General features: G+C 35.4%; 1 protein-coding gene across 1 annotated transcript in view; it reads right to left on the reverse strand.

The window, feature by feature from the left end:
- Positions 1–7,916: 7,916 nt before the first annotated feature.
- CDH7 (cadherin 7, type 2) overlaps positions 7,917–18,839 on the reverse strand; it is a gene marked incomplete at its 5' end in the record, with an annotated part of 29,345 nt that continues 18,422 nt past the window's right edge. The window contains 2 exons of the mRNA XM_010087343.1: positions 7,917–8,474; positions 17,058–17,309. Of these exons, the coding sequence (XP_010085645.1) occupies positions 7,981–8,474; positions 17,058–17,309 (746 nt within the window). The remainder of the gene's footprint in view (positions 8,475–17,057; positions 17,310–18,839) is intronic.

Here is an 18,839-nt window from a genome sequence, read left to right on the forward strand (position 1 = left end):
TCTATGATTCTATGATTCTATGATTTATGCAGATAACAATAATTGACTGCCATAATAAATGCCATTGAAAGATGTCTCTATCTTGCTTTCAGTTGTAGTCAATTAGATTTACATACATATTCACTACAGGTGTTAAATTCTAAAAACTTCCCCTTCCTGTCTTCCCTGTATATATCTACCTGTTCCCAGAAAGATAAGAAGTCTGGATTGTTGATTGCCCCTTTTTATTTTCAGAGGAATGGTGGCTTTTGAATGTTGAAATAACCCCACATTTCACAGTAGCTATTTGAATTAAAATCCCTTCATGAGAGTGTTTTGTGCATGAGCCAAGGTGGTCTATATTAATCTTTGAGTCCCACTAAAGTATATTGACCTGTGCTAAGCCATAATAAAGAAATATGTCATACATAATATTTTAATATATTTCTCATGATCAGCTGTTACTAAGTATCAATTTTTTATATAGTTTTATTTTGTTATCATATAATAATTTACACTGAAAGATAAAACATATTTCTACCTCAAAGCTAGTTTGTCAAGGACATACAAAAAAGTAGGATACTATTAAATCTTTCTCCTAACTCCCAAGCTTTGATTTTGACATAGGCTTGTTCTCCATTCACCTTCTATATTTGACTACTACAAAATGTTATGAATGTGTGCCCAAAACAGCAAAATGATACATTAGCAAAAGCTTTAGTGCAATATATTATCTTTGAGGTGACAGAGGATGGAAGAGGAGAGAAAAAGAGAAAGGGGGAGACAAAATGTTCATCTTTTTACTAACTTATTTTAAATAAATTAATTTTTTACACTGCATGAATCTTCAGAGTGCCCTTGGAGGTAAATATACTGCAGTTTTTCATCACAGTAGTTCTTTTCTATATGTCACAGTCAAACTCTACTAGAAACAGAAAGGGAAAAAAAACATATGAACAAAAATCCAGCCAGAAACAGCAACTGCATTAAGGTTGTATGTCCTATGAGAACTCCATTCATATGTTCATTGCAAATAAATTAGAAAACTTAAGTTTTTAAGGAATAGCAAATTTCTTATTAAGCTTATCACCTAGTTATTTAAACTTTCTGCTTTATAATTCTTCCTTTATATTTGAATAAGAACATGAGACCAGGCCAAGGACTGTAGACTGTTGGAAGACATTATGCAGGATGGAAACATTATTATCTCAGAGAAAACTGTATTCCAGTAACATCTGTTAATTTTTTTTTTTTTCCACATCATTAGTTCATGTATGAAGCCATAAAAACAACAGGAAAAGCTTGGTACTCTTAATCTTCTGCCGTTTTTTTTGCTCCATCTCCTTTCTATGTTAATAAAATCTTAAGCAACAGCAAGATAAGAGACTCCAGACCAGGAAGATTATGATCCATTTGGATAGTATCTACAGTCATGGAAGTCAGTAAAGCTACAGTTGGTCACACAATCTGAAAAAAGGTATAATAATTTGGTTTCATAGCTCAGAAATGCTACATGTTCTTAATTTTAGGGAGAAACAGCTACTTATTTTTTCTCCAGTCAGTATTCCACCATTTCAAGTATAAACCTTTTGTAACACTGTATTTATTTAGCAAGTGCACAGAAACCATCTTGGTAAGCAAAGGTACTGGTTTTTTTACAGCAAGGTTATGTGTACTATGCTGATACTAAATAAGCAGTTTATGCCATTAAAACCACCCTATTAAGCTACTTGTGTTACCATTAAAAGATGCAGATTGTGGCTTCTAGAAAGGGAAAGTCAGTAGAAGAGATTGTGTAAAAAGAAAGTGTATCCAGCTCGAATTAACAATCTCTTGTCTTGGTGCTATAAGTGGTCATTTATCACACTTCCCTATCTGTGTAAAACTTGACATGTCTTGAAAGCCATATGGAGATCTGGCAAGTATACTTCAACATGATCAGGATTTCACCTAGCATTTTTTAGATGCATCAGTAAATATTTCTCCATATAATTTCAACAGTGTGGTAATAATAAAGGATGTTTTGATCATTAAGAAAATATAAGGACATTAAAATTCAGACTGACCATTCCTGTCAGACTCCAATAGTCTAATGTGACTTGAATGTCTGTCTGGATATCACACTTATCCTAACTGATGAGTAGTTAGTCCCAATGAGAGGAAAAGCTATCAGTGCAGTAGGGAGTACTAAGGCAAAGGAATAACTAAAATACTGCATTAAAAGTTAGTACACATAGGGACATTTTGTACTTGTGCTGTTTTACTTTTCTAACTTTTCCCTCTTTCTATGCATCAAGACTGTGATATAAATAATAATGATGAAACTGAGCTTCAGGTAACAAACCCTGACAATTCTAAAATTTGATTTTTCTAAATGTGTAAAAATTGCTGATAGTAGTGCCAGAAAATGACAGCATAAAGTTTTAAGCTTAGACCCATGTCATGATTTGAATGGTGTTAATGGCAGCTTAACTACAGTGTTTGCGAGCTTATGTTTAGAGAAAGTGACAGATTAGTTTCACTGCAGTCTGTTGATGCTATGTTTAGCTTTTTCTCCATAGCTTCTCGACATCAAAGAGAAGGAACATCTCAGGACTTTATTTTGTGCTAGTAACAGAAGAGAAAAAAAGGTGGGCTTGAAGTCAGAACTGAAGAAAAGTCATGATATACCTGGCTGATATGTTTTTGACCAAAGAAAAACAAAAAATCCAATTAAAAAAGTAAACTTATTCAAACATAAACTTTTCACCAAGAATACCAGTTTTAACAATAACAAAAAATGAAAAAACCAGCAACTTCACAGGTCTCAGTTAGCATGACCTAGGAGTCAAAATATCATCAGAGAGGAATAATTGAATAGAATGATCTAGTAAATAGTCTTTTAGCCTTTGTGAGGAGGAGACAATGATCCAATTCCCTACTGCATCTTAGACTCAACATGATTTCTTTTGATGTACAATGGAAAGAAATTCTGACTTTGGCATAGATGGAGGGGAGTGGAAGGAAAAATAAAATCCTTCAGTTTTTTTTAGTCCTGGTTTAGCATTCAGCTTGCTATTTTGATGCACAGTAGGTTTATAACCTTAACTAAATATTAAACTCCATTAAAATGTAAGCCATTTCTAGGAATAGGAATTTCAATCTGATACAATTTTATTATAAAACAATCTATGGCTTTAAAACATCATGGAAATAGCAGTCCTTGCAACACTTCTAAGATCTTCTAAACTATTTTGGGTCAAAATACGAAAACAATTTGTTCTTATTGTGTGGACAATCTCAAAAGTTTTGCCTGGGTCTAAACTATATTTTTCTACATCAGAAATTAATGAGGATAGATAAAGGTTTTGAGAGTCAGGTTAATTTTATTTGGTTAAATAAGGTATTTTAAAATAAATAGTGTGTGGGTGGAATGTTTAAATATACATATAATTTTAGGAAATATGTGGTCACATATAAGAGAAGAAGCATGCATATGATACACCACTGTGGCTTCAAATCAGATTTTCTTCTGATTTCCAAGAAATTCCTATGCTGTTTTCTGCTTTAATTGTGTTTTATTAGATACATAAAGATTCTATGACAATCTTGTGTCATATAATTCTTATGTAAATACAATTTTTTCAAACCATATATTTCTGTCTGCAATTGTATGGTCTAAGGTTTCACAGATTTTATATACCACATTTTTTTTTCTCTTTTGTGAGAAATGAAAAACTGTAGTCACAAAGCGAAGTATAAAATTCATATTTGTATTTTTTTTTTCATTCCCTTCATCTAGGATATAGATTATTCCTGGTATGTACTGTGATTGTCCTAGTTAAAAGAACAAAACTTCAAGAAGATATCCGCTAAAAACTTTTCAGTAAACAATACAATGTGTTTTTAGCTGCACTGATACTGAGTAGAGGAAGAATTTTTTGTGTGGAAGAAATGGTGCTGGAGTGTAACTATATCTCAGGAAAAATCCGGGAAACTTACATACGTATCTGGGAAACTTAGTGATGCCATAGTTAAGACTGCAACTTGTAGACCTCTGGTTATCTTGCAGACTTTGCTGTTTCCGTCAAGTAAATTAAATGACATTTCTGTCTTTTGCAATTCACTTTTAGATTCACAGACCAATAAAAATATACTTGACTCTATCTACCTTTCACTAATGAGGTGAACACAATGTTGTCTCAAAGAAGTATTGCTCTGTATAGATTCTAAAGTAGAGAAAAAATGTACATACAGAAAAATAAAGTCAGCCACGTAACAGGCTGCAACCAAGAATTTAATACTAGATTGCTATAGGTAATTTTGTTCATCTTTCAACTCTTTAATGATCTTAAAAGTCAATGTAATTGTATGCTTAATAGTATATTTATTTATTTTTCAGAATGACAGATTACTTCTTTTCCTTATATCATACAAGAGTACTTGTCCATAAAAATAAGGTGCTGGCATTTTATATTTCATAACATATTTTCATCCAGAATCTCTAAAAATAAAAAAGGAAAGGAAATATTTTGTTGATGATGAGTACCAGCACCTAAAGCCTAAATAGGATAAAATAACTGAAAAAAAGACCTTAACTTTAAAGGGAAATTCCCCTTTCAAAACAAGGAAACAACAAGTAAAAACAAAGTGATTTTTTTCCCCTTAATTCTTAGGGAGAAGGAGGGACTTCAGTTCATATCATCAAATCTCATGAGTCCTTCAGTGATTATATTAACCCAGACATCAGAATTAGTAGGCTTAGGGAGGCCTGTGCCATGTCTTAGTGGGGATATAACTTAATAGAGTTAAGTACTCTAAGTTTATTATTTTGAATAGAAAATGTAAGTCAGAATGTCCACCGTTAAACTCTGTTGAATTCAGTAGATTTTACACTGGCCAAAGGAGAGTAAGGAGTCTTGCCTTAAATCTTCTTCAAATGAGTTAACTTTATGTGGATTTTTTTAGTAGCATTCTTAAAACCATACACTTTTCAAGGTGTTTGAAAATCTCAATTTAAAATAAGCCTATTCAACTGTCACATGGTGGAAGGAAAGAGATGTTGGCCTTTCACTATAAGATGGGAGTGGTTGCAATGTTTGACAAACTTTTTAAGGAGGACTTGTGGCCTCTAGTTAGACACTGGAGCTCTTCAGAAAGTCAAATAAATAAATAAAATAGTAAGTCTTTTAAAAAAAGACCTTTCTGTTAATTTGCTCAAATATTTTCATAACATTTCCAGGACAGGGAAAATACCTTATATTTTACACTATTTAGTCAGTAGAATATACTGTATGACAACAGGCTATGCAATATAAACAACACTCAAAGAAAGAATTTGAATCAGAATGTAAACTGTGAATACTTACAGTAACATGGTAACTTATGGAGACCATTATACAGTGTGTGTATTATGCAGACCCTATGTATATACTACAGTAACATCTGTCACTAAACATAAGGGATTTTCACCTTTCCTTCTTACTGCAATAATATAATCAATAGGTAAGCATATGTAATGTAACAACAAATTTACTTGGTTATTTCAGAACTGTTTAACAGAAAACATATATATTGAAGAGGTTTTATGGCATTAGAGTAAAGCATGTTTCTTTCCATAGGAAACACAACAACAAAAAAACCCTAAGATTTCATAATGGGGGAACTTTTTGGTTTTTTACAGACATAGAAAATGGAAAAGCAAGGGAATTCTGCTGTTTAAACAACATTTAAATCTCCTTTGAGTGTTATGTGCTAAAATCAGCATTTTTGACATCTTAATCCAGATGCATGAATTATCTTCCCACAAACAACAAGGAGATTAATAAAAAACTGTTCTCTCAGCACCTTGCTGATTTAATACCTGCTTAACTCCTGCAGCATATCTCGTTCTCATTAAACTGCATACACATGGTTCATTTTCTTTTTTTTTAATTTGTTATTGAAAATCTTACACGTATGACTAAAAGTCATGGGCAATATCTTTCAGTTGCATTACAAAATCTGTCATATATATATATACTTATATATATATTTAATACAACTAGAAGCAAATCTACTGAATTATGAAACAATGATTGTCTACCAAAATGTAACTCAAATTAAGTATGTCACATATGATTAAAATTATTTTATTTTCTCTGATGGAGTGAAGGCCACTTTCACATAGTTAATTGATAATGCTGGGCTGCAAAATATTACAAAGCCTTAATGATAATTTCCCATCTCCCAGCCTGGTGTCACCCACACATTAGGATTTTAGTACAAGGATCCTTTTTTCAGAAAGAAGTACTTTTAGAGTGAGCGTCATCCTCTATGGAGTACCTTTTATTCACAAACACAGTCCTGGAAACAGTTCTGTATGCCTTGCAGGCAAGTCAAATAATTTCAAGTTAGTTACAAGCAAAAAGTTTGCAGAAGAGCCTAACTTAGGACCTCATCTACAGATTATCTAAAACAAAACAATATGAAATAATGCTTAAAACCACTATTTTACTTGAATATATGCCTTATCTAGTAATAAATCATGAAAGATGAAGTATAAATATTGTCAGAATCATAAAAAAGTCGTCTTATTCTAATAAATCCTACTTCAAAATAGTACAGTATTTTAACCAACAGCAGTTGTCCTACTGTTTTGGCACTTCTGAACCAGTGCAGAAACTATGTTCAGTGAGTTAACACCTTTGGGGAAAAACATTTATGTGCAGCAGGATCTAAAGATGATTTCTGGAGTTCATAGCATTACATTACTTAACATGAGAAAGAAATTGAAGAGTCTTTTACTGTGATTCATCAGCAGCAAAAGAGAAGGGGAAGGAGAAAATCAAGGTGTTTACAGTCTTTGAAGCATATAGCATGTTTAACCTTGAAAATTAAATCTTGCATTAAAGACACTCCCAGCTACCTCTGTAATTTTCTTTCCAAAAATTCAATGTACAAATATTTTATTTAAATGTCTCAGACTTTGTAATGGCTCAGAAGAACAACTGCATGTCCTTGGAGCTGCTCTCCCTTCTGAGAGATGAACAGCAGGAAAGATTGCTTTACTGTAATTTCTCCATTTCCATGCTTCATTTCCTACATTTCTCTGAGACTGGAGAAAAATCAGCATGTTCTGACAAGTCTAATACCATGAGGCAGTAAAATGGACCTGAATTCAGTGGAGATTGGAGCTCCAAAATAAATATAACACTTTATGTCAAATAATAATAAAAAAGGATAAATTCTCCTGTACAAATCAGAAGAGACAATAAAAAATAGAAAATAGATAGCAACATCTTTTCCATACCTACATGGGCATCACAAAACTTTTCAACCATAAGAATAGCCCTCCATATTTCTCATTTTATGTGGTCTGTATACTACTTCAGTAAGCTGATTACAAAAATTGTGTAATTTCTTAGTACAAACAGTAATTTTTCATAAAACCACCCAGAAAATTACAGTGACTTCTACTTAAATAGCTCTGAGAACAAACAGGGAGAAGAAAAAAACATGATCTGCTGAGCTTTTGTTTGTTTTCATGTCTGTCCTTCTGCTGCATGCAACACTGCAAAGAAAATGTGTTAAAAAAATTTGCATCTGTAAATACTATATTTTGTAATGTCGTATTGAATGATATATTTGGAAATTTGTTTCTTTTTACACTTATCTCATACCAGAGACTCCATGTTCTAGACATAGCAATACTGCAAAGGCATCTACAGAGTATCATTGGCTCATGGAGGTCACAGTGCATAACATACTCTTGAAAGTGAGTTGCCTCTGAAGGTATCTGAGGGTTGCTATCTATTTGAAGGTGGTTGAGCATTTCATTTTATCAAAAATGCCTCCAAATGCTCATATTCTGTGTGGTCAGTGCAGTCCCTAGGACAAGTCTAATGAAGATATGTTCCACCAAGGCAAAAAAAAAACCTAAAAGGTTAAAAATGGAGAAATATTTACAACTTTCTTCAGTCTGTAAGGTGGAGTTTTCTGTTTTAGTACTGTTCAGTGCATTTTCAGAGAAAGGTTCCAAGGCTATGAGTATAAGCAGTCTGGTCCAGTCCCATACATATCTGCAAGCCTTTTAAAGCGAGGGCCCCAGTCACTGAGGTAATCATAGTTCTGGTCAGAGTTTGAGCTGATTGAATCTAAAGAACTGAGTGACTCTGCCACCGAGCCATTCCCCTCAAACGCGTATGTCTGCAGGGAGTCGTAGGGTGGCGCACAGGGGTCCACATCAGCTTCTTTTAGTCTTTCCCAGATAAATTCCCTAAAAATGACATTATCTGGGATGCTTTTAAAAGTTGGTCTGCTTAAGAACTGAATCTCAGGTGTCACATCCCTTCTGGTCTTGGTGTCTCGGATGATGTTGAGGTTTCTCAAGGCAGCCATGTCAAAAGCCTCGGTGTCTTCTTCTCCCCCACCCTCATCATCATACCTGACAATGTTCTCTCTGATATCTCTCTCTTCATCAAAAATGAGGGGCTCTTTTTTCCGTCGCCTCATGGTCACAATCAGCAAGACAAGAACTGGAACACAGAAAGACTGAAGTTTTAGCAATGCTAAAGTTTCCTCATATTTTTCCTAGTGGTGAAAGTACTCATTAATGTATATGGTCTAACGAAATAGCAGCCAGTTTATGCAGTTAGATTTGAAACTTAGCAGGTTCTGAAACAGCTTTTAAACCATAGGCTTTTTAGACGTTAAAGAATCTATTTTCAAAACCATTCTGGATTAACGTCTTCATCTCTAATGCTATATCGTATGCTGTCTGCTAAACATAAATTTTAGGACTGGTTCTTCCTCTCACAATCTCACAGCCATGAAATAAAAAAAGGACCTTTTCCTGAACTCTTAATTGCCCAAGTGATAGAAGCACATTCGTAAAGTAACTGAATAGAATTTAACAACCTTTGGGAAGTGACTGAGTTAAACTATATGGCCAATCTCTGCTGAAAAAAAAAAAAAAAAAAAAGAATTGTAGATTGGAGAACACTGAATTGTCAAGCAATGTGTAAAGTAAGACTGTCTTAGTTCACGGACTAAAAGTGCCTCTATATAAGATCTCACCTTCCTATAAAGTACAAAGTACTGTACTTGAGGCTTATGAATTACATCTAATGAAAACTGCTAAGGCTGGAGTTTAGTGGATCAGACAGTGCTAGAAATGTAATTATTTTTTTAATTTTAATCCTTAAGGTTTCTTTCCACTTGAAAGCTAATACTAAACTGCAGTGACAGCCAAAAGAACTGGGAGAAACTACCTCAGGGCTCCTCTTGTTCAAATACATTTTGGTAGAGAAACAACATTGCTGACACACAAAATATGAAACCAGTAATATAAATATTGCATCCATCTGTGCAACATGATGGAATGTGAATCATCCTCCTAGAAAATGATTAATACTATATTGTAGCATCTGGATAACATTTGCTGAGTTAATGATACTCCTAGAAAATAGCAGACACCGCTATGACTGTAAAAATAACAGTACATTGAAAAGTGTCATTCCATATTCAATTAATCTCTTATGATTTAATGTTTATTTTTACTCTTAAGAATATGTGATTATATGCATTCATATGGCTAAGGTTTAAAATCTTTACTTATAATACTTTGGTACGCCAAGTAAATGCTGTATAAACATCTGGAAAAGCAAAAACTGATATAGATAAAATTAGGCTTGAGCTTCCCTAGGTAGTCTTAAAAGTGGCCACCATAAGCTGTATGATATAAGACTGCCATTCATGAAAGTTGTCCCTTTCATGGAGGAATTCTAAAAATCAATATCAATCTAGTCATTGTGAGGCATGATTTAATATTGGGATCACTTGGTTAGAATAAACCAGTCATTCAGAGACTGTACATGCAGAAAACTGTATCATATGTCTACAGACTTTATGGTATTATTTGGAATTGGCTCAAGCATAAGATGACTTCATAGGAGGACTTTCTGCAATTCTTTTTATTTTCCTGTGGAGCTACATATGTCTAAAAATAAAACTGGAACAAGTTCAATTTTTTTCTAAAATTCTGACAAATATATTGGGCAGTATTTTTTCCCCTTCTTTCAGTAGCTACCAGGCACACACCTAATGATCCATCTACTAACAGATGCCTTATGACTCTATATTACTACAGCATCCGCATCACTCTCTCACTTTTTTGCACCGGCATCTCCCTGATTCATGCTTTATGTATTGAATTCAGAAGCCACTAGTTTGGGGTATTTTTCTTTGAACAACAGTTATACAAGCTATTTGACAATATAAGATTTTGACCTTTAAAGTGGCTTTTGTGAAATTTCAAAACATTCTGATATTTGTATAATACAAATTGAGCTGTAAATTATACAGCAGAGAACATAAAATTGTCATCATAGAGACAGCAATTGCACGCCACTTTTAATGCTTTCCCTTATTATAAAAGATATTTTAAAGTGAAAGACAAATTATCTTGCTGACAGTAAAAATACACTTTTAAGCCAAGATTGCTATTGACATAACTCTTTAATTATTATTTTTAACATTTACTGCCACAATTTTTTATTGCCACATAAGTAAGCAGCTAGTAATTTATTTTAATCAAGTATAAATACATATTCACACCACTGTTCCCCTTAACATACTTCATTCTGAAAGTTAAATACTTGCTGATAAGTGAAAAATATGAAACTTATTAGGCAGGTCCACCTAAAGGTACAATAAAATCAAGATACAATGAATGTTTTATATAGTATTCATTGTACATCTCACACTTGCTTGAAGCCAAGAAAAATATGGAGTCTTTCTGAAAGTTAAATATTTTAGCATTAAGATGGCTTTATGAGATTATTAATTTTTAGCCTTTCCAACAGCTATGAACACTAACCCCTAAATGAACAAAGATTTTAGCTGCATTGCAGGAACTGCAGAGAAGGATACAAGCCCAAAACAAACTTTACTGATACCTAAATCAAGTGCAAATGGTTTTAAAGCTTATCCATTTCTCATTAAGTCATAGTAGAGGTTTTTTTCCTACATTTATCACAAAATCAGAGACTAAGTAACTAGTGACTGGCTGAAAACATAATTTTATGCTTTTTAGAGAAGAAATAATGGAAATGCTTTAGGGACATATGTATTGCACATTGAGGACACTAATTTGGCTCCACATTGGTACACCGAACTCATGCTAAAGAGATGAAATGGCAATACTTATTTCATATGTGATTTAACAAATAAATAAACCAATTGATATTAGAATCAACTAACTATAAAGACTAACCAGAACTAATAAAGATAGATCCAAACTAATCTTTTTGTTCTGATTTACCTGAATTGTTAGCAATGTTGATTTTGTTTAACAGGTACACCAGCCAAGAGAAAATGTCATTCATATTTATATTAGTTGTCGTAATACATAGTTTCATCCTTGTGTCAGTATAGATGTAATGATCAGTAGTTTTAGTTCACCTAAATTAGTCTTTAAACAAACACCTTTGAATACCATGAGTGGATTTTTGCTTTACCATTTTGCAGTGTGCTTTATGGAATTATGAAACTTCCATTTTGGTATGATCTGTTAATAAGTCAGGTTTAGGTCACCTGAGCATACTTCTCTGTTTTAGTGTTAATGTTCCTTTTTGTACTCAAGGCAATTGCAACATAATTGTAAGGAAGCCATAAAAGCCCTGAGACAACCTGAGGCGGAAGACTACATGCAGAGCTATACAGTAAGGGACAGCACTAAATCACAAGCATTATCATGCCATGTATACGCTGTACCCCTAAGCCTGACATTTACTACAAGCAATAAGCCACATCAGCTGTGAGCAAATCTGCACATTGGTTTATGCCTTAGGTGTGTCAAGATTCATAAAGCTGAAGATTGGAGATCCTCAGTCATCTAAGCAGCACACTAATAACCTATTTAGTTATACCTTGCAGTTTCCAGTATAGTCAGATGAGATTCGGGGATTACAGAGGCCAAGACTCAGGAAACCTGCATTTAATTCCCAGTTGACAAGCTTTATATATAACTGTTGTTTAATCAGTTTGGACTGATATTTGCAAAGTGACTGTGATCTTTAAATGCCCACACTGAGTGACCCTGATAGGCTTTACAAATTTCAGAAAACAGCTTCTGCATTGCATACTCAACCACCTTTTAAATTACTTAATATGGATATGCCCAAATTAAGACAATTGTAGATTTATCACTTTTAAAACTGCAAGACCAAAACCCACACATACTAAATAATCACATTCTGTAAACAATTTACCTTTTTATAGAATAAGATCACTATGACTAGTACTGTTTCTTCTTGCTTATGAATCACAAAATTATGTGTGCTGATTTAATTGGGTTCTTGTAGGTATTGTGTTAACCACAAATTCCATGTATTTCAACTGAAAAAATAATAATTTAAATCTGTATTTTGAATTTTAACCAATATATTATTAACTTGTAAACTCTAGTATCATACTAATAGGTGGCTTTCTTCAGTGCTTCTAACAAAACAGATTGTACTAATAGATTATATTCAGAATTATGGAAGATAAAAGTAATGAAAAAACATTATGTTAATCTAGATCTCCATTGTTTCAATACAAAGAAAATCTTTAACCTCTCACATATGATTAGGTTATCTACAGGTGAACATTCTTTTTTTGTGTGTGATTTTATGTACACATTTTATGCTAAACACTTGTTACAAAAGTAGTTATTGTGTCTGGAAGACGCTAACTGGAAAACAAATTACCTTGAATTAAATTACCATATAATTTTCAGAGAGTTAAAAAATTCCTTCTTCTCTAAAACTTACATACAATCTAAAATGAATAAAAAGTAGCTTTTCATATGCTTTTCACAGAATAAATTGCAAGCACTTTTTTTAGTTCTTTTTTTTTTTTTCTTTAAAATATAGCCTCTGCAGAGTGAATAAAGTTGTTTTGAGTAATTAACAAAGCACTGGAATGTTCTTGTAGAATAAAATTTAGAATTTAATCTCTATCAGTCAATATGAGGAGGGAAAAAGGTTTTGGTAAAATGTTTTTGACTTTAAAAAATTATTTTAGTTTAAAAAAAAAAGTCTACACCATGTTATATGCAATTATAATCATAAAATCATAGAATCATAGAATGGTTTGGGTTGGAAGGAACCTTAAAGATAATCTAGTTCCAACCCCCCTGCCATGGGCAGGGACACCTCCCACTAGACCAGGTTACTCAAAGCCCCACCCAACCTGGCCTTGAAAACTTGAACTAATGAATCAGTATGATTTAGTAACATTCTTCCTTCTTAGCGTCGGTGAAAACATTGTGCTTATCTAAAAATGATTGGTTGCTTAAGTAAAAATAATGAGAATACTAAGAAATTCCACTGAGACAATCTGAGCCTGGGGCAAGACAAATGGTTACTTGCTAGACAAAGGGATGTATGGGGAAAGCACAAATATCAAAGTACATCATACTAACTTTAAAAAGATAAGAGCTTGTTGAGAATTCAAGATTGTAATGCCAGATGCATGTATCCATTACATTTATGCAAATCTTATGACTCCTCTGCTTTACAACTGGCACTCACTTTGAGACAACATTGATGTATGTGACTGGATTTGCACTGTGTGTTAATCTTGACTCAGAAAATAATGTTGATCCAGTAGCCTGTCTCCTCTTTTCACTGATAAACTCTTGACAGAAAGGTGCATCCCTTGGTCCAAATCCTAGAACCACTTGCCAACAGCTGAAGCCTATTTTTTATGCTGTGCGAGTGGATCTTCAGGATTTTTTCTCATGAATGAATGTGAACAGAAAAAGGAAAAAAGGAGAAAGCAAATTCCTAGCATTACTACCATTCAGCTGAACCCAGAAAATGTCTTCTAGGAACAAATAAGAGAAGAAGAAAGTCTCTGGGACCAGACAAGCAATAACATTTGACTGGGGTTTCACTGGGAAGCAGTAATACTAGGCACCTCTTCCTTGTGAAGACTAGCACCTGGCTGGTAACAAAACAGCAGCAAGGTACAGTACCAAAATGAAGGACTCAAAGCCAGGGCTAGCATGCAAACACAGCCTAAACTGTGCCTGCAGCTTTGAAGTGTACCTGAAAGGAACAGTTTAGACTGTAAGTGATAACAGCACATACAAATGCCAGTTTGGATAAACAGTGGTGATGAATTCAGATAGCTGAATTTGGAAGTCAAATTCTTTGACAAATAAAGTCAGTGGTAAGGTCATCATATGCTAGATTCATCTGCAGTGCACAGCCCACCATTCAAACACTATGTTAAGAGAGTTTAACCTCAATCCTCTATCACTACATACCCTTGTAAAAATTTCTCTCTTCAGCTTTCCTGTAGCCCCCTTCAGGTACTGGAAGGCTACTATAAGATCTCCCCAGAACCTTCTCTTCTCCAGGCTGATCAACCCCAAGTCTCTCAGCCTGTCTTCACAGGAGAGGTGTTCCAGCCCTCTGATCATCTTTGTAGCCCTCCTCTGAACTCACTCCAACAGGTCCATCTCCTTATTTTGGGGACCCCAGAACTGGATGCAGTACTCCAGGTGCGATCTCACAAGAGCAGAGTAGAGGGGGAGAATCACTTCCCTCGTCCTGCTGGTCTTGCTTCTTTTGATGCAGCCCAGAACATGGTTGGCTTTCTGGGCTGCAAGCGCACACTGGCGGCCCATGTTCAGCTTCTCATCTATCAGCACCTCCAAGTCCTCCTCAGGGCTGCTCTCAATCCATTCTACATCCAGCCTGTATTTGTGTGGGACCCTGCACTTGCCCTTCTTGAACTTCATGAGGTTGGCATGGGCCCACCTCTCAAGTCTGTCAAGGTCCCTCTGGATGGCATCCCTTCCCTCCAGCGTGTCAACTGCACCACACAGCTTGGTGTCATCAGCAAACTTGCTGAGGGTGCACTTGATCCCACTGTCCATGTCTCCAACAATGTTGTTAAACAACACCAGTCCCAATACTGACCCCTGCGGAACAGTGCTTGTCACTGGTCTCCACTTGGACGTTGAGCCATTGACTGCAACTCTTTGAGTGCAGCCGTCTAGCCGATTCCTTATCCACTGAGAGGTCATTCTGTCAAATCCATGTCTCTCCAATTTAGAGAAAAGGATGTCATGTGGGACAATGTCAAAGGTTTTGCACAAGTCCAGGTAGATTACATCAGTTGCTCTACCCTTGCGCTTGTCACTGGTCTCCACTTGGACGTTGAGCCATTGACTGCAACTCTTTGAGTGCAGCCGTCTAGCCGATTCCTTATCCACTGAGAGGTCATTCTGTCAAATCCATGTCTCTCCAATTTAGAGAAAAGGATGTCATGTGGGACAATGTCAAAGGTTTTGCACAAGTCCAGGTAGATTACATCAGTTGCTCTACCCTTATCTGCTAATGCTGTAACTCCATCATAGAAAGTCACCAAATTTGTCAGGTACAATTTGCCCTTAGTGAAGCCATGTTGGCTGTCATCAATTGCCTCCTGATTTTCCATGTGCCTTAGCATAGTTCCCAGGAGGATCCCCTCCATGATCTTGCTGGGCACAGAGGAGAGACTGACCAGCCCATAGTTCCCTGGGTTTTGCTTTTTTCCCCTTTTTTAAAAAGGGGGCCATGTTTCCCCTTTTCCAGTTAGTGGGGACTTCACCAGACTGCCACAGCTTCTCTAAATACCATGGAGTAGCTTAGCAATTTAATCTGCCAGTTCCCTCAGGACCCTACTTTTGCTCACCTGCATCCTGCAGATGCAGAATGGTCCTTCATCTTTACTCCTCGATTTGGGCATTTATTACTACCATGTAGTAATTTTGTTTAAGAACTAGGCATGAAGTGAGAAATCCTAACCAAACTAGGATGTTGACCCTATGTCCTGGGTTAAGCTGAGACAGAATTAACTTTCTTCATAATAGCTAGCAAGAGGCTGTGTTTTGTACTTGGGCTCAGAAGAAAGCTGATAAAAAGTGATGTTTACACGGCTGCCAAGGTCTTTCAGCTTTTCTTGGCTGTCTGCAGACCAGAGAAGCTGGGAGGGAGCACAGCCCCAGTTACTAGCCCAGGATTTGATCTTAGGTTCAGGATTGAGACCCAGAGTGGCCAATAATCTATCCCATAACATACACGTCATGCCTAGTATATAGGTGAGGACTCTCCAGAAGATCATCCCTTTTGTTTCCAGATCTCTTTTGCTCTGGGTCATCTCGCTCCAGGTGGTTGCTCTCCCAAGGCGTTCCCCTCCCCTCACCCCGGTCGGCTCTCGGTCTAGGACGCTCGGACTGTTATCTCCGTTCCATGCGGGTGGTTTCAGGACTCTCCCTGATCCGGGATCGTTAGCTGGGAACAGGCTGAGCCTTGGTCATCGGGTGGGGGGGCAGTATCACTGTGTATCACTCATTTGTATATATTATTATTTTCAATATTATTGTAGTTATTAAATTGTCCTTATCTCAACCCACAAGTCCTTTTTTTTCCCTTTACCCTTTTAATTCTCTCCCCTATCCTCAGGTGGGGGGGTTTGGATTGGGTGAGGGGGTGGGTGGTTTGGCCCCCAGCCAAGGGCAAACCCATCACACCCTGTTCACTGTTTTCTGCTGTCTCTTATCTTGTTGCAGTTTCAGTGCACAACGTAAAGTCCAGCTGTGCTACCAGTTGCAGAAGTAACAAAATATCGCTCTCTAGAAGATGTTAAATTAAATATTATGATTCCCATTGTAAATTACACATGTTGTATTTTCTGAATGTCTTTTGTTCTGTGCAAATCAATAAATGTTTAAAAATAGTTATATCTCTGAAAAAGTGATGTACCAAATACTTCCATAAACTGCATTGTCTATCTCTTAAATATTACATTTGACGCAAGTGATCTTTTTTTCTTTTACTATTATTTCATATATATATCTGGAGGCAGCTTGACATAGAAACAAAGCACCTGAACTTGAAAATCCCAAACTAAAATTTTATGTGCCTCACGATACAAAATGCTGTTCTGCTTAGAATTTTGGGTGTCCCTGTTTACAGAAATTTTGTGCGGGGATGGTGTTGAAGCTTATATAAATATATATACCTCTATCTTTTGCTACTCTACATTGAACAGTAAATAAGGGTAACAGGAAGAAGACGTACCCAGCAATGTCAAGACACAGGCCAATATTGCTATCAGGGCTCCAGTGCTAAGTCCTGCAGGCAAGATATATGCTTCTGCATTGCATGTCTGAGCAATACCATCTGCATCACAATCACAGACTCTGATGGTGAGGGTATTAGTGCTACTAAGTGAAGGTGATCCACTGTCCATGATGAATATTGGCAAGTAGAAAACAGACTGTTCCTGTCTTCGGAACCCATTTCTTCTTGTTAATACTGTTGCAGTGTTATCTAGATAAAGGAATAAAAAGATAGATATAAACACATGACTTGCCTAAAACACAAGCCTTTAAATAAAACAGTCTTTCACTTAGAAGAATTTATAAACACATTTTTATTATTTTGTCAAGTTTCTCTTTCCTGGTTAAACATTTTTGAAGCTGCAGAGATAGGATCAGCTGAGAAATGATACCCAACTAAACAAAAAGATTTCTATTTTCCACAAAAGACTGTTTCAGAATTGCAGAGGTCTATTTGGTTTTAGTTAAGCTCACAGTTCCACACTCTTAATCAACAGTTGAAGATGAGATCACTATAAAAAAAAATAAAAAAATCACCCCTCAGTGATGAGATTAACTATCTATATATCTGTTTCAGGTCTAATTTCCAAAGATCTATTTCAATTATTTACAGATATAGATATCATATTAATGGATGGCATGAACTTATTAATAGGAGAATAAGCTCTGAAGACCAATGAAATATTTTTTAATGCAAAAAAAAAAAATCCAGTTGGTGCACACATACAGGTAATTGCACATGTAACAAAGACACACACTTGTTCTCAGTCTCATCTGAGAGTCAAGATGACTAATATAATCAATCTAAAATATGTGGTTCGATGCTGCGCTGAGTTGGGTGATTAAAAAATCTATGTGTTCCAGAAAACATTGAAAACTCACTGTGCTCAACACAGGTTGACAGCTCCTGAGAGGTAGGGAGTTACATCTCCTAGAATGTATAGAAAAAGTTGGTCTATCTATCTACCTACTTATCTATTTATAGACAGATCTATTAATAGTCCTGTAAGATTACCTTATTGTGTTATCTATTATGACTTATTGGCAAAATATGCAAGCGTTTCTTCATATAGCTTCATATGAGATATGCATAAAACTAATTAACATTGAAAGAGGCAACTGCTGCTGTGTCTTGTAACTCCACTGATTCTAGTGGCATTACAAAAGTATTACTACGTTTTCCAAATAATAAGTTCTCTGGAAGAGGGCCTGTCTTTTCATTAAATACTTTACAGTACTTGTAACAATGTCAGGTTTCTGAAGACAGTCTTATTCTAATGCACTTTTATTATTTTAGTCATTATTACTACGACAGTCTTTAGTTTTGAACTACAAGCTGCTCATATGAAGAAAATAAAGCATGTCAGTAACCACATGCAGGCTAAGGCAATAAATAGCTGTGTGATAGAACTTTATGAGGTCACATGTTACACTTAGTGAACGTTGTTCAAAGTATGTCTGTACAGACAGTATCCTTTAGTCCACCACGTCTGTTTTTCTTGTTTTATTAATAAGGATGACTTTGTAGCTGTGGTTTAGTTCTGAATCATAAAAGAGCAATAACACAGTGTCTATTTAGTTCTATTTGATTCAGCTAATAGTTAACTGACTGATACATGCCCAGTTGCCTTACTAGGCAGTGCAACTAATGAGAACATTAATTAGAAGCATGTCCTCAGATATTTTAACTAATAGAAATGTGAAGTCAATGGGAGTCTTTGCATAAGTCTTTTGGGAAAGA

Source organism: Pterocles gutturalis, unplaced genomic scaffold (assembly GCF_000699245.1).
Source record: "Pterocles gutturalis isolate BGI_N339 unplaced genomic scaffold, ASM69924v1 scaffold6901, whole genome shotgun sequence".
NCBI lineage: Eukaryota > Metazoa > Chordata > Aves > Pterocliformes > Pteroclidae > Pterocles > Pterocles gutturalis.